Source organism: Eptesicus fuscus, chromosome 14 (genome assembly GCF_027574615.1).
Source record: "Eptesicus fuscus isolate TK198812 chromosome 14, DD_ASM_mEF_20220401, whole genome shotgun sequence".
Classification (NCBI taxonomy): Eukaryota; Metazoa; Chordata; class Mammalia; order Chiroptera; family Vespertilionidae; genus Eptesicus; species Eptesicus fuscus.
In genome coordinates this window covers 72,733,807-72,759,495 of record NC_072486.1, presented here as the reverse complement: position 1 = coordinate 72,759,495, position 25,689 = coordinate 72,733,807, and the positions used below count along the sequence as shown (strand labels likewise).

The 25,689-nt window shown below is 41.7% G+C and overlaps 1 protein-coding gene across 1 annotated transcript in view; it reads left to right on the top strand.

Annotated features, from left to right (window-relative positions):
* The window catches only part of MET (MET proto-oncogene, receptor tyrosine kinase), a 158,739-nt gene extending 133,454 nt beyond the window's left edge, over nt 1-25,285 (top strand). Inside the window, exons 15-21 of the mRNA XM_054725928.1 lie at nt 2,840-3,070; nt 4,898-4,978; nt 7,062-7,243; nt 11,844-11,953; nt 13,125-13,290; nt 22,949-23,085; nt 23,194-25,285. Coding sequence (XP_054581903.1) covers nt 2,840-3,070; nt 4,898-4,978; nt 7,062-7,243; nt 11,844-11,953; nt 13,125-13,290; nt 22,949-23,085; nt 23,194-23,404 — 1,118 coding nt within the window. The 3' untranslated portion in view covers nt 23,405-25,285. The remainder of the gene's footprint in view (nt 1-2,839; nt 3,071-4,897; nt 4,979-7,061; nt 7,244-11,843; nt 11,954-13,124; nt 13,291-22,948; nt 23,086-23,193) is intronic.
* The last annotated feature ends 404 nt before the right edge of the window (nt 25,286-25,689 follow it).

Genomic DNA, 25,689 nt, shown 5'->3' with positions numbered 1-25,689 from the left:
CTCTCTAAAAGTAAATTTATAAATCTTTTTTTTATAAATCCATGGCTTTAACAATATGGACAAATCAAATCCAGTTTATAGTTTTGAAATTTAGACTTTTTATTGTCTTACTAGTGGCCCAGTGCACGGATTCGTGCGCATTGAAAGGAAATTAATTAGAAGAAAGATTTGTGCGGTAATTACGTTACTGCAAAAAATGACATGTCAAAATAGTATATATAATATAGTATTATAAAATTAAAATACAAAATATTTTAATATGTATTGTGCATGCTCTAGTCAACATTTATTTTTAAATTGCCAATGTGCATCATATGTACCGGCCAGTTGGTCGGAAGGGCAGATGGATGGACGGTTGGTCACTTAGCCTTTTATATATATAGATAGTATTATAAAATTAAAATACAAAATATTTTAATATGTCTTACGCATGTGCAAGTCAGCGTTTATTTTTAAATTGTCAGTACGCATCATATGTACCAGCCAGATGGTCAGATGGATGGATGGTCAGTCACTTAGCCTTTTATATATGTAGATACTCACCTTTAATAGCTCTAATCTAAGATCATTAAAATTCACAAGTAATTTAAAAAATAAAAAGCTTACTTAATCTTCTTCCAACTTCATTACTCACCAAACCTCTATCAACATTGCTAAGAAGCTTGAGTTCCATCTTTCATCTTCTTTCTTACATTGAGCCTGCTCCCTGGAAACATGGAAAACTAAAAAAGGCAGAAGATCGTCCAGAGAGAAAAAGAAAATACACAGCCAGCACCTAATGAAGAGGCAACTATAAAACTTTCCTCTATATCTCTGCTGCTGAAGAGGGGACAGTCTCTTCACCAGTCTTTCATGCAGACCTAGTGTTCTTGGTGGCATTGCACCAGAATCACGCATTAATGGCTTAAATGGTTTGTGCCTATGTTTGAACTTCACCCGAGGGTCAATAGAATTTCCATGCCAGGGGACTTTTTTCCTGAGCTTCACCAAGGGTTTCACTCAATCTCAGTGCCCCTTACATTTAGAACCCTGATCTCTAGGTGCAAAGATTGGGGAAGTGAAGGTGAAGGAACTGAGAGTTTGGAGATGCTCCATTGCATTTTCTCCCTTGGAGAGGGTTTTGGGGAACTTGACTCTGGGATCAAGGGAGCAGGCAGCTAGCAAGGCCCTCTTCTCCTGTCACCCATCCAACATTTCCGGTACTCCCCGGGTGCTCTGCGTTTGTCCTTTAGGTAATCACTATCTGTCTCATTTCCAGACCCTGACTACTGTAACTAAAGGTGGCTCCAAAGCTTTCCTAGAACCGCTGTTGCAATGTCCGGCTCCAGTCAAATTGCTTTGTCATTAACCAAACTGTTCAATGTGGAAGATATGGAAAAAGGCTTAAGTGGGCTTGGGAGTAGTCAGGGTACCATCAACTTTCTTTTTATGCCCCACTCTCAAGTTCTGATGCTCCTGCTCATTTGCAAACAAGTGATATTTATCTTTTGGTACCAGTGGAGACCCCCCTCACTATACCTTCCCCCTTTCCTTGTGTTATACTAGAGGCCCGATGCACGAGATTCGTGCACTCGGGGGTCCCTCAGTCCGGCCCATGCCCTCTTGCAGTCCGGGAGCCCTCAGGGGATGTCTGACTGGTAGTTTAGGCCAGCTCCCCAGGAGAGCAGGCCTAAGCCGTCAGTCGGACATCCTTAGTGCTGCTATGGAGGCGGGAGAGGCTCCTGCCACCGCTGCTGCGTTTGCCAGCCATGAGCCCAGCTTCTGGCAGAGCGTTGCTCCCCGTGTGGTCAATGCATTGAGCGTCAATGCAATGCAATCTCCTGCATTGAGCGTCTGCCCCCTGGTGGTCAATGCACATCATAGTGACCATTTGGTCGATTTGCATAGTAGCCTTTTATTATATAGTATACTAACTAATACAGTTCAATACCCTGCTTAGTTTATCTTCAGATATGTTGCTGTAGATGCAATGCCCTCTCCCTGACATGTATGGATTCCCAATGGAAAAGGGAATCATACTGTTGGTCTCTCTGCCCTGTTTGGCATTAAGAAATTTATTCTCAACCTCCACCCCCCCATTCCTTACCCCTGAAATGAAAAGGCTTCACCTTGCAATAGAGTACCTTGCCCAAGTCTCTTAAAATTAGGGCTTTGGTTGTAAAGATCAAATTAATGGAATGCTGATTCCTTTCCAAGTGCCCTCAACCAAGCAATGAGGATGGCACACTAACCCAATTCTAATTCTGATCAGCCTTCTCTAAACAGTGATAGCTGCCAGCATCATACAACAGAGAATTTACTACAAATGTAAAAAGCTGCAGTTCTGAAAATGTAGCCATTATATACTTCTAAATATATATGTGTAAAATATTTCACTCTACATATTTTTCCTTGGCCAGGAGTCCATGCAGGTTTTGAGAAATATTAATTAATTCCATCAATAAACACTCGTCACTCAAAAGGCAGACTACTTGTGCAGCTTCCCATGTTTAAGAATATCGTATATTAAAAGTAAACCTCAAACAGGGCTTTTTATTATATATAAAAAGGGAAGTGTATAAGGAAATGAGAATAAACAAGATGTCAAAGTTAATGCTTAATCTATGTAAAGGAAATTTATTAAAAACTTTATATGTATGCCAGTATCTTTCCCAAGCTTACCATTTTTATTAAACTAGTTCCTTTGTGAAGTCTCTTCCTAGCCTCATTCAATGATAAAAGCATCATTTCTTTAATTTTAAAATTCGGGATTCATTATTTATTCAATTTTCTGCCCCTGTTATCATCCCCACAGTGAGGTTCTGCTATTGTTTTCTAATAATTCTGCTTTATCTGGCAGATCACTATCCTAACTCATCTCAGAACGGATCATGCAGACAAGTGCAATATCCTCTGATGGACCTGTCCCCCATCCTAACTGGGGGGGACTCTGATATATCCAGTCCATTACTGCAAGATGCCGTCCACATTGACCTCAGTGCTCTAAATCCAGAGCTGGTCCAGGCCGTCCAGCACGTAGTGATCGGGCCCAGCAACCTGATTGTGCATTTCAATGAGGTCATAGGAAGGGGTAAGTATTTCCACTCAGCTTTTTGTTGAACACGGTTTTCCAGTAAGCATTTTATCTTCTGCCTTTGCAGATTAGGAATTTAGACAATGGAGAAAGCAACTGACAGAGCGGTGATAACAAGTGCACTTGATTTCTGTTCTGCAGAAAAACAGGTCTGCAAATAGTACCCGTGGGGACTTGCCCCTGTTTCTGGAGGCCTTTTAATAATCTCCCAAACATACTAGAAAATAAATCATATCCCTTCCTCACCTTTTTCCTAATTAAACTATCATTTCTTAAAAGATGCCGTTTATTTCCTTCTGAAACATCATTTTTTCAGTTCCAGGATTTTCACTCATCTCCCTCCAGTCTTCCTTTACTCTGAGAACAGGGACTATATGAAGTCCTTGTTTGTAAGAGTTACACTGCCAGACAGCATGAGAAGATGGGGAATTTATAGCATTCTCCTGACCTGAAACATTATATATCACATCTACAATGCACTCCAATTTCTTTATACAAAAAAGGAATATTTGTAATAAGCCAGACAAAGCAGCAATAATAGCTAGCACAGCATCTTAAAGGAAATATTTACCAGGGAGAGGAACCAAGCAGAAGCCAGGAAATGAACTGCACTCTGCCCTTTTTCCTAAAAAGCTTTTACCTTTGGAACTGAAGGGCCTCTGTCCCTTTTCTTCAGTCTGTGCCGCAGGAGGTAGCACAGGCACCTGCCAGCCGGGTGCAGAACAAGCTGACAGGACCATTTGCCTCCCAGGAGCACGGGGCTTCCCATTCTCCTGTGATAGCACCCACACATTCCTCTACCACTCACTCCAGATTTTTTCCTGCTCCCCTTTCCTAATAGTAGCTTCACTGTTAATAAACATGTTTCACGTCAGAGTAATTTAGTGCTGTCACCAGCCTATAAATTCCAGTAATTGCACCAGTGTGAGTGTGTAGCCTCAGTAATTATGTTCTCATTCTATGCGTTATAAAATTAGATTTCTTTATTTTTATCATGAAAGGTGCTAACTGGCAATCATTGCTTTTATGTAGTAATAATCATTAATGATTCTATAAATATTAACTATTATTGATATGTGCTTCCCGGTAGAATGTGGGCCCTTGAGTTCATAGGCTTTATTTTTTTTTTTTTCATCTTTGCATCATAAGAGGGTAGACTAATGCCTGACACTCACATAGGAGGCATTCAGGGAGTCTTGGCCGGCCTCAGAAATTAATTAATGGATGACTTACCCAGCTATCAGCCATTTGGCACCTCCGGGGAAAATTACTGCCACTGGATGAAAGGCTACTGTTGGGAAGGTGATATGACTGAAACCAGAGAGAACTGGATGAAATGACTCAGAGTGAATTTGCTTCATTTGAGTAATTTCCTTTCCATTTCAGCCAACCTGGGTTACACATTAACTGGTGACTAATGGGGGAAATCCTTACTCTATAATGCTGATCTTATTTCTAACGATAACATTTTTTATTTCATTTCATTTTATTGGAATATAGGGAGCTTCTTTTATTTCTTCATGTAGGCAAAACTTTATTTTCATATTTAAAAGATGATATTTGATCCTTAAAAATAATTTTAAAATTTTTTACATACAAAAAAGTTTTTCTTGTATTAATTATTGTATTATTTTCCATACAAACAACTCAAAGCCTACTACACACACACACACACACAGCAATATTGTTCATCAGAAGTAGACAAAATAATGTACTCTTTGGTCATGTACAAAAAAAGGAAATGAAGATCACGAAGTGCCTAGTAAGTAATTGTTACATAGTTAAAAGTAATGCAGCACTGACCAAATACCCTCTTTCATGTAGGTCATTTTGGGTGTGTATATCATGGGACTTTGTTGGACAACAATGACAAGAAAATTCATTGTGCTGTGAAATCCTTGAATAGTAAGTTACATTTTATTTTTTAATATATTTTTATTGATTTCAGAGAGGGAGAGAGAGATAGAAACATCAATGATGAGAGAGAATCTGATCAACTGCCTCCTGCACGCCCCTTACTGCAACCCGGGCATGTGCCCTCACCAGGAATTGAACTGTGACCTCCTGGTTTATAGTCAGTGCTCAACCACTGAGCTGCATGGGCTGAGCTGTTACTTTTTATTTAACAGTGGTGTACACTTTTATGATTTGCAAATTAATAGTTCATAATTAAATGTTGATTGTCACTTTCCCTTGTGGAAAAATCAGCTACTTCTGGAATTATGGATCTATTGCTGAAAATTTGGACTAAATTCCTATTGAGATATCTCCTCAGAAATTATCTGAGGGCTCTCATAAGTTAGAGTGTAGGAGAAATGAGTCTTGGATGAGCTGAGTATCACTTAACTATGTTTGACTTATAATATTTATTTTGTAAGTGACATTCATGGAAACTATTGGAAGCATGTTGGCACATACAATAATAATGACTCATTTTACCCAGAGGCATTACTATAATTATTTGTTCAACCACAACCTCTACTAAAAAGATTTTTTTAAAAAATGAAATAAGACAAACCGGCAAAAAAAATATGCTGGCAGAAAATTGAAAAGTTGTAAATGTGGTAATATCTCACTTATCAGCATTTTTGGGGAATGAGATATTTCACGTAAACAAATTTCTTAAACAAGTGAAACACCCTCCTCTTAATGCTAGAATGTTTTTTAAAATTTTAGTCGTTACTGAGAAACTCTTTTTTAAATGGAATGCAACTCTGTTTGGAAAACAGGCACTGCTTTCAAGCATAAACTAAGACTTCACCAATGACCATAATTATGGCATAAATTACTGTCTTGTACAACCCAGTGTACTCCTCATATTAGCATTTCCCTGTCTCCACCTTTACTGACAGATCTCACATGTCAAGTCCATGTGCTTGCCTATTCTAAATTTCCAAATTTGTGTTTACAATTTGCTGCATCCTGAAAAATGTTAACCAGCTATATCACAAATTTATATTGGAATAATAAGCTTAAATGCACAAGTTAAAGGTTTTTCTGCAAGATACATTATTGTCAGAACTATTTCAGCCTTTTGGACATGTAAATCTTCATGCCAAGTAGTGTTCTACATGGTTGATTTTGTTGGAAGTCTGATCACAAGGTCATTAAAGGGACAGTTTATATAAAACCTAACTACACATTGGATGGATTATGTATGATTTTCAATAAATTTGCCTCACAGGAGAGCACTACTGCCCATTGACAAAGAACAATGCTATCACCCAGGAATCTTTCTCTCTCCTGGTGCGCACTGATCTCTTGGACTTCCTGGTTCCAGAATGCATTGTGTTTGTAAAAAAAAAATATCATCACTGAGACTGATATTAGTCAGATTTTAAATTAAAGCTTGTTAATTCTTCCTTTATGCTGACTCGTGTCAAGCCCTCGGGATCTCTATCTGGAAGTGGTTAGAAACTATTAGAAACCAAAAAAAAAAGTCTACTTAGATAATCACCATTGGTCTTCAAATCCACCCAGTCCAGGGCTTGGAAAACTATGGACAGCCGCCTGATTTCCAAAAATAAAGTTTATTGAGACTTAGACACTTTTTTCTTGTGGCTGCTTCTGCACTGTGATGGCAGAGCTGAGCATTTGAAACCATATGACCCACAAAGCCAAACAAGATTTACTATCTGGCTCTACATAAAAGTTGCCAACCCCTGTCCTAAACAGTCACTACAGAATGGACTGGCCAACTTTCCTCTCCTTTTCTGCACCAGACAGACTGACTGCTAGCTAGACTCTAACTTTCAAGGTGATGACTTGAAAGCACAGTGCAGGGCGACATCATTCACACAGATGGATTGTAAAAAAAAAAAAAAAAAACACTGTGGGGATGAGGCAGCAGGACAAGATGGAAAACTGTGGTTATATTTATTTATTTTTAACCCTATGGTTTTATAAGCCATCGCTCTCCCTATCTGAACATGACAAAGTACTCATTGTTCTGTAATGAAATCGATGTCTCCACCACTGGATTTCTCAGGGATCACCGACATAGGAGAAGTTTCCCAGTTTCTGACTGAGGGGATCATCATGAAAGACTTCAGCCATCCCAATGTGCTCTCACTCTTGGGAATCTGCCTTCGAAGTGAGGGGTCTCCGCTGGTGGTGCTCCCGTACATGAAACACGGAGATCTTCGGAACTTCATTAGGAATGAGACCCATGTAAGTATATGTCCCAGCTTACTAACCTGTAAACCAGCGGTAAGCCAGCCAGTCTTCCAAAATGTGCCTGTGTTGAATCTTTGTCGAAGCGCTCTAGCCAAAGAAGTGCCTGTAAAATGTTAGCACCATTCCAATGCACGAAAGCTGGTTTAGTTCACTTGTACCTGAAAATTCTCTGTCCTGGTGGGAAGATAGTGACACCTAGAAGGGTTTCCCCAGGGGCAGTGATTCTTAACGCCCCTGCAAACAGCCTTGCTCCACCATCGCCCTGATAGGTACATTTAGTCATCTTTGAGGGCCTCCTATGAGCCAGAAACGGCACAACACAGGAGACATAGAGGCGTAATTAGCCACAAGCCACATGGAGTGTTAGCTCTAGAAGGAAAAGCATTGAAGAATTAATTACAAATGAGTCAGTCCCTTGCTACCCTTCAAAATTGCCAGTCACCCTCCTACCTCAGGACCTTTGCACTTGCTGTTTCCTCTCCCTGAACCATTCTTCCCCAAAATATCCACACGTCTCAACTTCAGCCTTTCGCCCTGATACCATCTTCAAAATGAGGCTCTCCTGGTCTTTCTAAAATTGCAGCTGACCCAACCCACCCTCCTGCCTCCAATCTGTCTCCTCTCCGCGGCTTTATTTTTCCTCATTACGCTTACCATCTTCTTATGCACTAGGCCTGAGAGGCCCCGTACTGTGACCATGAGCCACATGTGAAATATGGCCAGTCCTGATTGAGCTGTGCTGTAGGTGTAGAATACATCCCAGGTTTTGAATATTTAGCATAAAAAAGTAAAATATTAATAATTATTTATGTTAATTACATGTTGCAATGATATTTTGGATATGTTGGATTGAAAAATATATTGTGAAAATTAATTTCACCTGTTTCTTTTTATTTTTGTTAATGTGACTTTTTTTTTTTTTTTGAATTTTATTTTATTTTATTTTTTTTTTTTTTAATTTCTTTATTGATTAAGGTGTCACATATTTGTCCTCATCCCCCCATTCCCATCCCACCCCTCTCCCCACGCATGCCCCAATCCCCTGTTGAACTTAACCGTTGGATAGGCTTATATGCATGCATACAGGTCCTTTGGTTGAACTCTCCCCCTCCCCCCACCCTCCCCCTCCCCACACCCTCCCCCTACCCTCCCCTATCCTCCCTCTGAGGCCCGATAGTCCGATCGATGCCTCCTTGCTTCTGGTTCTGTTCTTGTTCCTCAGTCTATGTTGTTCATCATTTCCCCTAGATGAGCGAGATCATATGTCACTAGATATATACTAATAAGAACTGAATGTGAGACGAGCAATAATAGTTATGCTGACAGGCAAATGAATCAATCTGTAGCGAGCTTCCCCCTGGACCAACAGTTCTTTTGAGACCCAATTTCAATGTCCAGTAGTTCCTTATGTGTACATGTCAGCACTGACCCCTCAGCTCTGGATGGTGGACAAATGGTGGTAATGGAGGTCCGACTCCCTCTGGTTTGGTCTCGGCCGAACCCAGGGGCACGGCGTCACCCAGACTAAGGGGCACGTGGCCTCACCCCTACCCAAGGGGCGCGTGGTCTCACCCGGGCCTGGGACCCAGCCTCACCCGGATGGATCCAGGGGCGCACGGCCTCACCCGGACCCAGGATCTGGCTTCACCCGTACCCAGGGACGCTTGGCCTCTCCCAGACCCAGGGGCACGTGGCCTCACCCGGGCCTAGGTGCACGAGGCCTCATCCGGATCCAGGGACACATGGTCGCACCAGGACCCAGGGACGCTTGGCCTCTCCCAGACCCAGGGCCACTTGGGCTCACCCGGGCCTAGGTGTACGAGGCCTCACCCGGATCCAGGGACACAAGGTCTCACCCAGACCCAGGGACGCTTGGCCTCTCCCAGACCCAGGGCCACTTGGGCTCACCCGGGCCTAGGTGCACGAGGTGTTAATGTGACTTTTAGAAATTTTTAAATTATATGTTTGACTTGCATTATATTTCTGCTGTATAGTGCTAGGCTAGACAATAAATTAATAAATAGTAGCTAACCCCATTGACCCCTTCTAGCCTGCCCCCACCCCCCCACCCCAGATCTTTACCACCCTATCGTCTGTGTCCATGGGTTATGCATATATGCATATAAGAAAAAATAAGTAAATAGTAGCTAACTACATATATATGTATACATATACGTGTGTGTGTGTGTGTTTGTGTATGTGTGTGTACTCACATCCCATTAAAGTGCGAAGTCACGAGGGTAGGGATTTTTTGTGTATATGTTCTCTGCTGTAGCTCTAACACCTAAAATGGTCTTTGGCCCATAGACTCTCAGTGGATATTTGTTGAACGAATGAGCTCAGGGTTACAAAAAAGGTTGTTAGGCTTCTACAAATGAGAATTTCTTAGTGACATTTTTTTGTTGTTAATTCTCACCTAAAGGTATTTTTTCCATTGCTTTTCAGAGAGAAGGAGAGGAGGGAGGGAGGGAGGGAGGGAGGAAGGAAGGGAGGAAGGGAGGGAGGGAGGGAGGGAGGGAGGGAGGGAGGGATCTGTGGAAGAGAAACACATCGACTACTTGCCTCCCACACATGCCCCAACTGAAGGCAGTGAATGAACCCAGGTACATACGTGAACTTGACAAGGAATCAAACCCGCAACCCTTTGGTGTGCAGGCCAACACTCTAACACACCGGCCAGGTGTGTTATGTGACATTAATGGTAGAACCTAAAGGATGAGCAAGTAATGGCCAGATCAGAACCAGCGAGGAAGAGGAAGGAGTTTCCAGAACTGAAAACATAGATGGCATCCGGCTCCTCAGCCCCTGTGCCCAGGGTCCTTTGGGAGTTAATGGAGTAGTTTTACTCAAAAAAAAAAAAACAAAAAAAAACAACTTCATAAACATGGGGTCTGTTTCTCAGAGGAAATAAGGCCTAGAATGGATGATAAAGTAATATTTTGTGTTCAGCAAACAGAATCAGATACTCCCTGGCAATGAATGTTTGCAGATAGGGTGACTTGACCTTACAAAGCACAAAGCTGCCCTGACCGATCCCACTTTTGCACTTTAATTCTTGTCATCCTCCTGATAAGTTCATCTGGTTGGATAGGCTACCTTCTCTCGGGTATTTCGCTCCCAGGGTTAAAGCATGCTAGAGACTTACTATCCTGCACTCTGGCCTTTTACAACCTAAAGGAGTCCGTACTAATGACAGCCACTGGCGTAGGTGTGTCTGAAAGAGAAACGCAAGGAGCTGGCCTCTCTCCATGCTGTGGTCCTCCTGGAAGGTCCCCACTCTGCCTCTTTGGTTCACAAACGCCGCAGCAGCTGCTAAAGAAGACACATACCCTGTTCCTGATGACCAGGCTCCAGCCACAGCGGCCTCTGTGTGATTTCAGATAAAGTTCCTGTAGTTACGAAAGACATTCCCACTGTCCACACAGCGTTGTGGAGGGAGTTCCTAGAGAATGAGGGTCCTGTTCTCTGTGTGGGTCCAGGCCCCTGGAGTTGTGAGCTGTGCTTCAGCACGTGTGGGAGGGGTTCTGACGGGAGCGACTTGGCTACAGTGTGGGCTTTGGAGCCTAAAAGGTTTAGTTTACAATCCTGATTCCACCACTTGCCATCTGAGTGTTTGGGATAATTTACTTCTCTCTGAACTTCCTGTATTAACCATGCATTTCCTTTTTTTTTTTTTTTTTTTTTTAATTTCAGAGAGGAAGGGAGAGAGGAGAGAGGGATGGAGACATCAGTAAGAGAGAATCATTGATTGGCTGCTTCCTGCACGACCCCTACTGGGGATTGAGCCCACAACCCAGGCATGTGCCCTTGACCAGAATTGAACCCGGGACCCTTCGGCCCGCAGGCCGACGCTCTATCCACTGAGCCAAACCAGCTAGGGCTAACCATGTATTTCTGAGGCTCTAACTTCTGGGGCCTCACTGACCTGCAGAAACTGCCCCTCCCGGGACTAGCAAATTCCCAGAGATGGTGAACAACTCACCTTCTCAGAGGTGAGCCAATCCAGAGCCCAACCCCCAACCTGCTTTACAGGCCTCTCACACTCGGGGTCACTGTCGCCCTGCCCTGCTCATTTAAGGGCCAGGTACCAGACAACTAGGGACAGCGCCTGAGCCCCCCTGCTGAAATTATCCCAGCTACCCAAGTCCAAGCCTGCTTACCCTGCTGGCCCTTTCTTCCCACAGAAACCGCAATGCAGCCTCACCTGTCTCCTGGCCAAGCCTGGTGCTACCCTGTGTGGGCTTGCATGGCAGGGCATGCCCCCCCCCCCTCCTGGGACTTAGAACAAACTATCTTTTCAGTGGCAATTGTCTCCCATCTGTGGGCTTCACCACACCTGAATAATTATAAAACCCACCTTTAAAACACCTCCAGTTCTGCATCTGTAAAATGGAACCCCTGCCTTCCAGAAGTATATGAGGATTAGCCCAAATTTATAAACCATCTAGCCTGGTGCTTTGCAAACAGTAGGCTCTTAATAAAGGGTTGCTATTATCAATCAACAGGGCGTTCTTATAAACATTTCAGAATTCTGAGATCCTCGCTAGAACAGTAGATGCTTAGTTTATGAGTTTCCAATTCTCTTTGATTGCAGAACCCAACTGTGAAAGACCTTATTGGCTTTGGTCTTCAAGTAGCCAAAGGCATGAAATACCTCGCAAGCAAAAAGTTTGTCCACAGAGATTTGGCTGCAAGGAATTGTATGTAAGTATAAGAATCTCTGTGCCCACCGTCCAAATTCAGTGAAAAGGAGGACTCTGTTTCCCCGGTTTTTCGTGCAAAAGTCCTTTATTTCCGTTATCGTTTTAAATCCACATGTAAGCACTGGGGATGTAGGAGGGGCTTTCAGTCTCCATCAGATGGAGAATTAAAAAGGGATTCTCCAGAGGGGGTCTTAACAGCTGCTCTGTGCTTTCCCCCTTTTCCTTCCCCAAAGTGGGCCTCAGTGTTGTGGTTTCACACTGCATTAGTGTTGGGAGGTAGAATTTGATCTTCAGCCTTTTACAGCGCAAAGGAGAGAGCTGATGACACAAATACCAACATATTGTCACTTCCCAAGAGTGGGTTTGAAGCCAGCCTGCAGGAGCCCTACCAAAAATGGTATTTGGGAATGAATTCAAAGAACTTCATTTGTGTCTGGCTGCCTGGCTGTATAATACAGCAGTCAACAGTTTGTAATCGATCCAGTGCTTTCCCTTGCAGAGCGCTGATTCATGACTCACAGTGTATGTGAACGAGAGAGCTGTGCTATTCATTTCCGACCTTGGTTTTGGTCACTGTGACAACATAAAAGCCCACTTAAACAAAGGGATACACAGCCTCAGAGAGCGGAAATTGATTTTGTTGAAACTCGCTGTTTTTCTTAGATGCTTTACTATGTGTCCTGTTTCTCTGTTACCTCAGTGGTGGGATATATAAGTTTTATGTACTATTCTAGCCCATTTGAGAATGAAAAAGTAAGATAACAGTGCCTGGTCATGTCTCCCCTATAAAACTAATCGGTAATAAGTTGGCAAGTGATTATTGGCGATTACTTTGGTTACTCAGTTGGCATACTTGATTTAGCAAACAAAGATATCGGGAGGGGGGCCCAATTTTACTACTTCAGATCTACGAAAGCAAAACGAATTTTCTTATATAACATCACAGGATCTGTTTCCTTAGCTTGTTGAACTTGTAATGTAAATGTCAAGCATTTTTACTCAAGAATTCCATTGTAATACAGTGTTGGTCAGTTGAGGCCAGAAGAAGCCTCCCAGCAGAAGTTAAGGGTTTGTGGATTTCCAGCACAGAAGCCACTTGTTCTGTAGATATTCAGCATCACAGTAAATGATTCTATTTCAGCCACCAGTGATAATATTTGTCCTTTCTGTAGGCTAGATGAAAAATTCACTGTCAAGGTTGCTGATTTTGGTCTTGCCAGAGACATGTATGATAAAGAATACTACAGTGTCCACAACAAAACAGGTGCCAAACTGCCAGTGAAGTGGATGGCTTTAGAAAGTCTGCAGACCCAGAAGTTCACCACCAAGTCAGATGTGGTAACGTATTATTGGTCACTCTAGACCTTCTCCTCTTTTACTTTCGTGCCCAAATTTTTTCAGTAGTTTTATGGCTACTTAACTTTTTTGTAAAGAAAAGCTTTTAACATCACTAATTTCAGTTTTTTTCATAAGCAAAAGTACTCAATTATCTAAGGCACTCGGAGTGTTACAAGTGGAAATGGGGCATCCACCGGTGGAAATGGGGGATCACCTTCCCCACTGGGTGCTCAGGGTCGGGTCCTTATCATATCTTGAGAAAAAGAATTTTCTGAGACTCACGTGGGAGAATGAGTGCTTTTTGTTTGTGTGGAATTATATCCCTCGGTTTCCACCATCCCGTTTCCCTTAATCAGTCCTGGAAAAGGTGCAGCTGGGCATTCAGCAGAGCTAGAAGCAAAGCCCGTGTCCAGAGTTTCCATTCCATTGGTGAAGCTGGGTCCGGTTTAACATCAGGCTGGGTGCATTCCATTAGTCCGTTGTGTGTGGTGTCCTAGGCCATGGACCATGTGGGCAAAGGCAGGAGCGTGAGACCTCTGCAAGCCAGGAGTCAGGTGCAACACACCAAGGGGCAAGAGAGAGAACTCCTTTGTTTAGGACCTTAAGTATATCAAATCTGCCCCCCCCCCCCCGCTTGCCATGGTCACACCTACCCTGGCTAGTGCCCTATTCCCAGGTGTGACTGACAAACAAGTACCTTCCCTATGTCACCCAGACTTTACTGGGCATGTGTCTATTGGACCTTCCCTTTGTTCCTTTCCACGTAATTACTAACCAGGGTCATTGCAACAGTATCGATACTATGTTTTATAAATTCATTTATTCAAAAATATTTGGCTGGCAGATGCTAGATCCTTAGGAAGCCCAGAGCGGAACCAAGTGTGAACCCTGTCCTCCAGAAGCGTTAGCTCAGCAGGGAAGACAAGGCATGTCCATCAAAACTCACACAAAGTAGACTAGGATTAGCCCAGCCACTCATAGCTCACAACTTCATGGCAGCAAGAATTCCAGCTTGAGAGATCTGGAAGCTATGACTGAGGCAGGTCTAGCAATGCAGTCATCATTCCTGCACCTAGACACGCTCTCCTTTATTTGCAAAGGTCATCCTCCTCTCACAGAGCCAGCTTCGAAAGGCATGCACCTGAATACTGACACTCACCTGGAGAGCCACACGCCCTTCCACCTGGAGGAAAGGACAGTGCTTGAAATGGTTACAGAAGAGAAAGATTTCACCCACCTTGTGCTAGCAGAGCCAAGCACTAGACCCTGAGAACTGCAGTGTAGAAATACTTGGCTATTTTATTATGGACTAGAGGCCTGGTGCACGAAATTCATGCATGGGTGGGGTCCCTGGGCCTGGCCAGCGATCAGGGCCTATCAGGGCTGTCTCGCCCAGTCCTGATCAGGGCCAGGTCAGCCGAGGCCTGCCGGATGGGGCCTGCTGGACGAGGGGAGGGACTGTGGGATGTTTGTGGCTACGGGAGAGGGAACAGGGGAGGTTGGCTGGCCAGGGGAGGTTGGCTATGGGAGTGCACTGATCACCAGGAGCAGCTCCTGCATTGGGTGTCTGCCCCCTAGTGGTCAGTGCACATCATAGCAACTGGTCGACTGGTTGTTCCAGTCGTTTGGCCGTAACAGTCACTTGGGCTTTTATATAGAGAGATAGATGGTACCATCCAGGAGAACAGGAAGCAAATGCTCAAAAGCCAAAACTAGCTGATGGCATGTAGGTTACAGATTATATAGGGCAAATTTCAAGATACTGTGAGTTAGAGGGCTTGGGGTCATGCTGGAAGCTGATTGGTTGGAGGTAAGGTAATGGTAAAAAATCATTTCTTCAGGTCTTAAGGACAGTTCTGAAGTCTGCTTCTGTGTCCCTCTGTCTGGTTTCTTGGGAAAGTAGCCAGGGGGTGGTTCCACCTTAGAGCCTAGGAATGGAAACATAATATAGGTGAAGGTGTTATCTTTAGCCTGCCAGAAGTCCAAACTTTGTGATCATTAGTCAGGGCCAGGCTATTGTTTTCTGCTGCCTCAGGGGTTGCTGATTATCCAGCGAAAGGCTAGTCTTTGAAGGGTATAGAAAGAGAAAGAAATATGATTTCTAGAGCTAGGATTTAAAGCTAAATTTAATCAAAGTTATAAGGACCCTCAGTTTCAATTCCTCCCTCTCCCCTCCGCCCCTTTTTTTAATCATTTCTCAATCTTGAGGAAGAAGGGGGGAAGACCTTTCTGACTGCTTCCTGCTGAAAGGGGGCAGAGTTCAGGATTAGAAGAATGAAACCATTTTACATTCAATTGAAAATATTTTTTAGCTTCCGGATTACCATGAATAGTCATAATGTTTGCTTTTTCCCTGCTTTGTAGGTAGAAAACATTTCATAATATCTTATCTGGAGCAGAACAATATAGAAAAACTTTGTCATTTTTGATAGCGTGAAAAACAAACAAACTCATATAACACCTTAATAAAGAAATTTTTAAAAAAAGAACCAAACTCTAATTCTGAATTAGCTTATTGTAGCTACTTAAATTAACTTACTCTATTAAATCTATTTTAATCATACTTAAAATTTTCTTTCTGAGGGTTCCTTTTCCACAAACTTCTACAACTTTCCAGTCCCTCTTAGTTTGTCTCTTCTTACTCAATTTGAAACAACCAACCTTTTTTTTAGGACAAACCACTTTCTACTAGTTCCCCCAAAATGTATTTCCATGCCTAATGCCTTTCTTCCTAAAAACTCACATCATTTTCTTCCATATTAATTAAAATTCATAACCTTTAGAACCTTAATTTTAAGGTAAAATGTAAGTAATTAGAATTTTTTTTGATTGGCAAGTTTATTAATCTATTTCATAACCTTTAGAAACATATGTTCTTTTACTGACAAAGCACAAAATGTTTTTATTAACAGATCTAAATGTATCATTTAGTTTCTCTTTAATAAGAGGTCAATAGTAGGTATACTTAGACTTATATAGCAATTACTGTTTCAGTATTTTATGTTATTTGGAAATTTCTAGATATTCAATAATTTTTATCATTTAACTTCGTAAGACTCTAAAGCTTCAAGTTACAAAGAGATTGAAAAAACTATTTAAGTACACATACAATACAAGTTGTGGCAAAAAGTGGTTTAGAGTTGTTTGTATGAAAAATAATACAATAATTAATAAATAATAATACAAGAATAAACTCTGTATTTCATGTACTCACAACTGTAGGCCTACTTTTGCTCCCACCCTGTATAATTATTGCTAAAGAGTTAACCTAGCCCTAACCAGTTTGGCTCAGTGGATAGAGTGTCGGCCTTTGAACTGAAAGGTCCCAGGTTTGATTCCGGTCAAGGGCATGTACCTTGGTTGTGGGCACATCCCCAATAGGAGGTGTGCAGTAGGCAGCTGATTGATGTTTCTCCCTCATTGATGTTTCTAACTCTCTATCCCTCTCCCTTCCTCTCTGTAAAAAAATCAATAAAATATATTTTTAAAAAGAGTTAACATAAAAGAAACTTCTTATTACACTTATTTAATTTGCTTGCTCCTAACAATTAAGTTTAGATTACTTATGAAAATTTTATTATACCAAGTTGGGTTTTTTTGCTGACAAATTTTGCAACATAGATAACATGAACTTATTTGACTGATAAACCCAGGTGGAATAAAAGTATTACTTAATACTGATGATTTTAGCCCAGCTGGCGTGACTCAGTGGTTGAGCATCGACCTGTGAACCAGGAGGACACAAAGTGAAGTTATGAGAATAAATTGAGAAAAATATCTTCATACTAGATCATAGAGGTCCTTGGAAAGCAAGCTGGGGAGTCTGGACCATGCAGTTATGTGGCTACCAGCAGCACCATAACCAGGATGTAGAACAGGTGCTCCTTTATGATCAGCCCCTACTACCTGGAAACCACTGGCCTGTTTCCTGTGTCTATAGTTTTACCTTCCCTAGGATGTCATCCAGTAGTCTTTGAGTCTGTCTCCTTTCGCTTCGCATGATGCGCTTAAAGGTCATTCATGTTGTGTCGGTAGTATCAGTGTATCAGTAGTTCACTTCTTTTTTTATTGTAAAAAAAAAAAAAAAAACCACAACAAAAAATCGATCATCTTTAAGCAGTACAATAATGTTAATTACATGCACATTGTTGTGCAACCGATCTCTTCATCTTGTAAAACTGAAATTCTATATCCTCTGAACAACTTCCCATTTTCCCCTCCCCTCACCCTCTTGGCAACCACCATTCCACTTTCTGTTTCTAAGAGTTTGACTACGTTAGGTACCTCATGTAAGTAGAATCATGCATTATTTAGCTTGTTGTGACTGGCTTATTTCACTTAGTGTAATGCCCTCAAGGTTCATCCGGGTTGTAGCACGTGACAGGATTTCCTTCTTTTAAAGGGTAAATAATACTCCGTTGTATGAATGTACCACATTTGCTTTGTCCATCTGTCAATGGACACTTAGATTTCTTCCATTTCTTGGCTATTGGAATAATGTTGCTTTGAACATGGGTGTACAAGTGTCTCTTCAAGGTCCTTTTTCAATTCTTTTGGTTATATACCCAGAAATGAGATTACTTGACCGTATGGTACTTCTATCTTTAATGTTTTAAGGGCCCTTCATACTGTTTTTCATAGAGTGATTCACTCCTTTTTATTTCTGAGTGGTATTGCATTGTACAAATGTACCACATTTTGTTTATACATTTACCATCTGAAGGACATTTGGGTTTGTTCCAGTTTTAGGCAGTTACTTACATGTAATTATAACTGCCTTAACATTTGCTTAAAGGTTTTTGTGTGAACATAATTTTTATTTCTTTTGGGTAAATATCTAGAAGTAGGATTACTGGGTTGTAAGATAAGTGTTATATTTAACTTTATGAGAAGCTGCCACCTGTTTTTCCACACAGGCTGTATCATTTTATATTCTTACCAGTAATATATAAGTTTCAGCTCAGCATTCTTCCCAGCACTTGCCATTGTCAGTTTTGGGGGTTTTAGCTATTCGAATAGATTATAGTGGTGTCTCATTTTCTTTTTCATCTGCATTTGCCTAATGGCTAATGATATTGAGCATCTTTTCATGTTCTTGTTTGACATTCTTATACCTCCATTAGTGAAGTGCCTACTCAAAACTTTTGCCCATTTTTTTAAGTTTTACCATTTATTTTCTGTTATTTTTTTAACCTTTTGCACTCGGATGTCGAGTGTGACTCGACACGGTTAGCATTAGAATAAAGGAATCGAGAAAAAAGCAAGCGAGTGCAAAGGGTTAATTGGGTTATTTTTTATTATTGAACTAAGGGCCCAGTGCATGAATTCATGCATCTTGAAAGGAACTGTGGGCCACAAGGCTGTGGTAGGCACAGGGGCATGGCTTGGCCCATCCTCCATGCGCCTGCCCAGCCCCTCCCACTGTGGCCCTGGTCCTCTGTCTGCTGGCCCTGCTTGCACCCACTGATGACGCAGAGCAATTGGGGCTGGTGCAAGCAGCGGCTGCTGCCCTGATTGCCCCTCAGGAGCAGGGAGAGGTGGAGAAGCCCTTAGGGGCAATCAGGGCCAGCAGCCGCAGCTCACACCTGCTGATGGCGCTGAGTGATCAGGACCAGCACTGGGTACCAGCAGTGAGTGCAAGCAGGGCCGACTGCCGGCAGCAGGTGCAAGCACCGGGTGGGACCACAGCATAGGAGCAAAGAATTTTCAGTAACCACCAGAGGCTCACCCTGATAACAGCAACCGGCGCCTGCCTTGGTCTGGTGCCCCCGCTCACCTGCTCCACCATCCCGCCACGGCTGACGCCCGTCATGTCCCCCACACACCCTCTGGTGGCCAGCACACATCATAGTGACTGGTTGTTCAGTTGTTCTGCTGTTTGGTCTATTTGCATATTAGCCTTTTATTATATAGGATTATTGAGATTTTTTTTTTCTAGCATGTAGCTTTCCTTTTCATTATTTTACTATATTTCAAAGAGTAGAAGTTTAAATTTTACTAAAAAGTTATCAATTTACCCATTTTTTAATCAGTTGTAGTTTTTCACAAATTGAGTTGTATCTCAATTGACCTATTCTTCAACGCACAAATTTGGCTGTCCCCGTACCTTACTTACCTCAGCAGTGACCTTTTCTATAATTTTTTGCAACTTATAACAATTCCTCACATTTAATAACTGCTTTGATCTTTACTGTTTTGATGAAGTTGGGCAGAGATTCTTCAGATGAGCTCACTTCTGGTGCTCAGATAGTCAGAGTGGCTTGACTGTTCGCACAGTAAGCGTGAATGATAGAGCTTTCCTGTCTTAAAAATAAAACTGACTTGTTCCCATCACTCCTGGTGCATACTCATTTACACCTCCCTCTCCCTCTCTCTCTCTGTCTCCCGTCCCCCCATCTTCTCTCTTGGTCAACATCATGCTCCTTCTTCACTGCCCCTCCCCTCATCATCCTGTCAGTCCAAAGCTTTCAAGGGGGAGGGCTTTGCCTGGCAACTGCTATTCTCTCTCCTCTCATGTCCTATGAGTCCTCCAACTCTCCTCTGAATCCAAATTATTGCTCAGAAATTTACCCAACTCTGTACTCCTTTTTATGAATTTGCCTTCAGACAACCCTATAGCCTAGGCTATTGGTTAGGGACACTTTATCATACACAAGTAATCAGCCTCTCAGAGCTTCGGTTTCCTCATCCTTAAAGCACCTTTAGCCCTGGCCGGTGTGGCTCAGTTGGTTGAGCGTCATCCCATGCATCAAGAGGCCTCGGGGGGTTGATTTCAGTCAGGGCACGTGCTTGGGTTGCGGGCTTCATCCCCAGTAGGGGACATGCAGGAGACAGCCAATCAATGTTTCACTTTCACATCAATGTTTCTCTCTCTCCCTCTCCCTTCCTCTGTCTCTAAAAATCAATAATAAAAACTTTCTTTTTAAAAAAAATCATCTATAAAATCAATTACATTACAGGTTTATAAAAGGGTTATTACAAGGTTAAGATAATAATTTTTTAAAGTATATTTTATTGATTTTTAACAGAGAGGAAGGGAGAGGGATAGAGAGTTAGAAACATCGATGAGAAAGAAACATTGATCAGCTGCCTCCTGCACACCCCCTACTGGGGATGTGCCCGCAACCAAGGTACATGCCCTTGGCCGGAATCGAACCTGGGACCCTTGAGTCTGCAGGCCGACGCTCCATCCACTGAGCCAAACCGGTTTCGGCAAGATAATCATTTTTTAAAGGGCATGATGCCCATGCCCAGCTCATTATATGACACACACCATCTCCCACCACCCTAATTTAGAAGTTCAGTCTCATAGGCTTCCGTGTTGCAGTATGCAGTAGTATCCCTCACCTCTTCTTGTTAGAAAACTGGTCTCTGCCTTATGAATTGGCTTCTCCTATTTGTCTAAAGCAGTGCTTCTCAACCTTCCTAATGCCACAACCCTTTAATACAGTTCCTCATGTTGTGGTGACCCCCAACCATAAAATTATTTTCGTTGCTACTTCATAACTGTAATTTTGCTACTGTTAATGAATCGTAATGTAAATATCTGTGTTTTCCGATGGTCTTAGGTGACCCTGCTAGCGGTCGCGACCCACAGGTTGAGAACCACTGCTGTAGAGCCTAAGACCATCGGAAAACACAGATATTTACATTACGATTCATAACAGTAGCAAAATTACAGTTAGGAAGTAGCAACAAAAATAATTTTATGCGTGGGGGTCACCACAACATGAACTGTATTAAAGGGTCGCGGCATTAGGAAGGTTGAGAACCACTGGTCTAAAGCATAGTGTTTACAGATGCAATCTCCTGGAGCTCAACTCCAGTCATATCCCATAATTTCACTTTCCCCATTCAAAAACCCCACAGTATGGTCCCCTTTCAGCCTTATCTGTCCCTCCTCCCTTCACCTAGTCCACACACCAAGCAGTGACTATTACATTTATAGTTCAGTAAAAACACATTTGAGCTCTCACCCCTTGACCCACTCCTACAGGGAACACTCTCTCTGCCCTCCCGTTACATGTACCTATAAAACAAATCTCCCTTGCTTTCAACACCCACTTTACTATCACTTTCTTCCTGAAGCCTCTCTCAGCACCCCACTATTATCTAACTTTTCACAACATTTGTACCTCTTTTCTATTGTTCCATTGTTACATTTTATTATTCTACATGATAGTTAATTGCATAATATTCTTAACCCTGTTTAAAGCCTGGGGGCTTATCCAGTAACTTGGGGAGTAACCTACTTGTGCACCTCAGGAGTCAGTAGATACTTGTTAAATTGATTTAAATTTTAATGCAAACTTTGGAACTTGAAGGTTAACACAATTAAGTTGTCAGAAAGAACTCCTAAGATTTGCAGGCTTTGAAAACTTTGATGTTGAAAGGCTGCAGAAGACAGCAAAGTTATCTAGTTCCCACCTGGGAAGGAGTTTGTTTTCTCTGTTTGGATGAAGGCTGTCAGTGGCCTTTAAGGTTCTTATTCTTGGGCAAAAGGAAAGAGCCATTAATGGAGATTTGTATCAGCAATTAAAGTATCTACCGGGTTTCTTTCTTTTGGCCACAGTGTTCAAAGACATGCTTTGTTCTCTTTCTTGCTGAATATTATGAGCTACACTTGCTTCTCAATGTTCTGTTCTCCTAGTCCACCTGTCCTGTCTGTATTCTCCTTCTCCAAGCTTCTTTTTTCTCAGAGCCTCATTCTCTCCGCGTGTGCCTCTTGGTCTGGGAGTGTCCAGGAAGTGTTGCTAAGCAGCGACTGATTTCCTGGGTCTCCTGCCAGAGGTGACCTGCACATGCTGACTTATTCTCATTGTGTCACTCTCACCTTGGCACATGTCCAGGAGGAGGTAAATGTATGACCTGATGTATTCTTCCAAGTATAGTGCTTTAAATCAAGAAATTGCATATTTAGTCAAGTTCAGTAGACCAACCAAGAGCCAAGAACTTTTAGATATTCATCCCAACATGAATTAAGACTTGTTGGAGAATTTTAGCAAATCTCTTACCCTCCCCATGTCCCTGCGATCTTCCTATAAAGTATTGATAGAGCTGTTTTTATTAATCTACTCTTTGAACATTTCAAGTTGCAAATATCTTACTGAGATTAGTTTTCAATAGCCTTGTTGCCTAGCAGCTTTATTACTTGTGATTCTTAATATGGATTTTTACTTAGATCTTCTCTTTTAACATTAACTTTTAGGTATGGTTACATTCTTGACTGTTTACATTCACTTGAAAATCCCACAAATTTAACTTTTGGAAGGCTTACTTTTCTTCTTTTACTAATAATCTAAAAGTGTACTGAAGCCATTGGAAAGAGAAGGATAGAAACCTTCAAGGCTTTGCCTTTACAAGAGAGAACTTAGAAAGCCTACTTTACTAACTACAGATGAAATCTTAATCACCATGTGGACTTCAGATATTCTTTTTGAAAACTTCATATTTACTTGTAACTAAACTTTATCCAATTCTGGTTTAAACAAGTCCTAAAATGTATAGCTTACTAATTGCCTTTAAGGAAATGTTTGCCCCAAACAGCACGTATATTGAGTACACTAAACCAAGTTTCGTTATCAAGGCCTACCGATTGCCTTTCGTATTTGTGTGGTCACACTTCTCACCTGGATTCTCTCTCCCGTTGTCTGCCTAGTGGTCCTTTGGCGTGCTCCTCTGGGAACTCATGACAAGAGGGGCACCTCCCTATCCTGACGTCAACACCTTTGATATAACGGTTTACCTGTTGCAAGGCAGAAGGCTCTTACAACCCGAATACTGCCCCGATCCCTTGTGAGTAAGAATTTCAGAAGCATCTTCGATCGCTCTTATACTCTTTACTTTTGCAGAAATGCTTGTCTTCGGCGTGTCTCTCACAGCACTTCTTCCTTTCTGAAACAGGTATGAAGTGATGCTAAAATGCTGGCATCCCAAAGCTGAAATGCGCCCAACCTTTTCGGAACTGGTCTCCAGGATATCGGCGATATTCTCTACTTTCATTGGGGAGCACTATGTCCATGTGAATGCTACTTATGTGAATATCAAAAGTGTTTCTCCATACCCTTCTCTGTTGTCATCTCAAGATAAAGTGGATGGCGAGGGAGACACATGATGGATGAATACACCATCAACCCCCTTCTGTTACACATCATTGAACTGTTCAAGCAACAGTCCACACCATGACCAATATTTTTTTCACTGCCTGGTCATTGAAAGGCCACCAGATATTTTTGCTTTTGCCAAAATTGTGATACTATAAGACCTTATATTGTTCTTTTAAATGACTGGATTCTGAGGAATTTGCCATCTGACAAAGCATCAGAGCCAGAAGCTTGGTCCCATAGGCCAATGACCAATGGCAACCCTGCAGCTTTCAAAGCCTGAATTCTAGGTTGAAATTTTAAAAATCAGGATCCGACCTGATTTCATATGGGGAATTGAGGCAATCAGTTTTGAGGCCTTCTGGATCAATGAAAATTCAGAAGTGGTGATGCCCAGATAACTGGGGACCAGGCCACTCATTCAGAGTTTCAAAGAGAGTTCATGTGTTATATAGTCACTAACATATGTTATTACTGATGTTGGGCAAACATTCCCTTCTACATTTTTGCATACACATTCCTTTTGTTGAAGAAATGTCCATAGGCAATGCAGGACACAAAATGTGTTTTATAGGGACCATTATGTATTGTATGTACATAGATGATGGCATTAAGAAGGTTTTCATAAAATAGTTTAATAATAATGAAATATTTGTTATTTAAAAATCAGCTGCTTAAAAAAAATCAACTGTTTGAAAATGATACTGTTCTGATGGAATGAATGTAGACATTTAGATGTTTTGCCTGTCATTTTTTTTAATGCCAACTGGAAATAAAGAAAGTACTTTGTGATAACTTAGCATGTTTTTAAAGCAAAATACATCTGTCTAAAAGGTTTATTGGTTCCAATCTGCCTCATATCTAGGGCAAAAGATAACCAATGGACTGGAAATATTAGCCTCGTTTTCAAGTGGCAACTTCTATCCCACAAACACATAGAGACAATAAAACTTTGAGGAGTCCAGTTTTTGCATTATGACATGTTCTGTGTTAAGCAAAAAGTATTTTAGGGGAAAAAAAGGGGGCAGTTGTAAGTTCTGGCTATTTCACCTGGATAGCGGTTACTCTGGTAGGATTTTTGTGTTTCGTTTTGTGAGATTTTGTGCTTACTACTGTATACTGCATATGGCACAGGATACTCTAACTGGTCTTCTCTGTATAAACATTTTAAATATTCTATTTTTATAAAAATGTTTATTTTTAATGATATGAGACAACTTTCGTTAGGCCACAAAAATACTGCACTGTGAACATTTCAGAAAAGGCATGTCAGACTTGGATTAATAACGGCATGGTTTTAAATGGCTGTAAGCAATGATAACGAAATGTGCTGATTGCCAGTACACCCCACCCTCATTACATCACACAGCAAGCTATGAAGAGGGTGTTACACTGAACCCAATAGTAGAGTTGAGCTGTTGTTGCAAGAGAATGATTACAACCAAAAGCTCTTTGACGATGGAACTTACCAGAAGACACAAGGAACTGTACTGCAGAGATATTTCAATTCAAATATTACTATTTTAAAAGTGTCAAGAGTAATACTAGTTCACAGAATATTGTAAATCTACTTTGTGGAAAGAAATATCTCTACCAATGTCAAGAAAATGAATGCATCAAGAACACACAGAACTTATAAAAACAACCCGTCACCAAGTCTACACACCTTATATGCTTGAGAAAGCTGTAATGTGAAAATTGTGTTTGCTATTTACAAACGTGTCCTTCGGTTAATGTGTCTGGACAGATTGTGGGAGTGATTCTAAGAATTAGATACTTGTCACTGCCTATACCTGCAGTTGAGCTGATGGTACTTTGTATGTTAATAGTTATTGTTCTGGTAACTCATACAATTGAAAATAAAGCGGTGTATCTATCATCTTGTAAACTGAGATTTGCTTATTGCTATTCATGCTTGATTACCTACATTTACATAATGGCAGGAAGCCTACAATTGATTTCACCTGGCTGCATCAAGCGCCTCCAAGTGAGAGCCTTAATCAAGTTAATGCATGGGCAGCTGAAAAGAATTTGCATTTCTGAATCTCAGGAAGTCTCTGTCTTTTTTAAGGGAGCTTTGCCCTGAGTTGCCAAATTACCTACGTTTCTCTGACAAATTTTGGACTGCTAGAGCACGTTGCTCCTACTTTAGCATGATGCTCTTCTCCAGCAGCGTGCATTTTTGGACCACAAGATGTGACCGTGGAGCTGCAACCCCATAGTTGGCCCAGAGATACCTAGTTGGGAGTTGGAGGAGAGAGGCCTTCTTATGCACTCAGGATCCCACCGTTCAGGA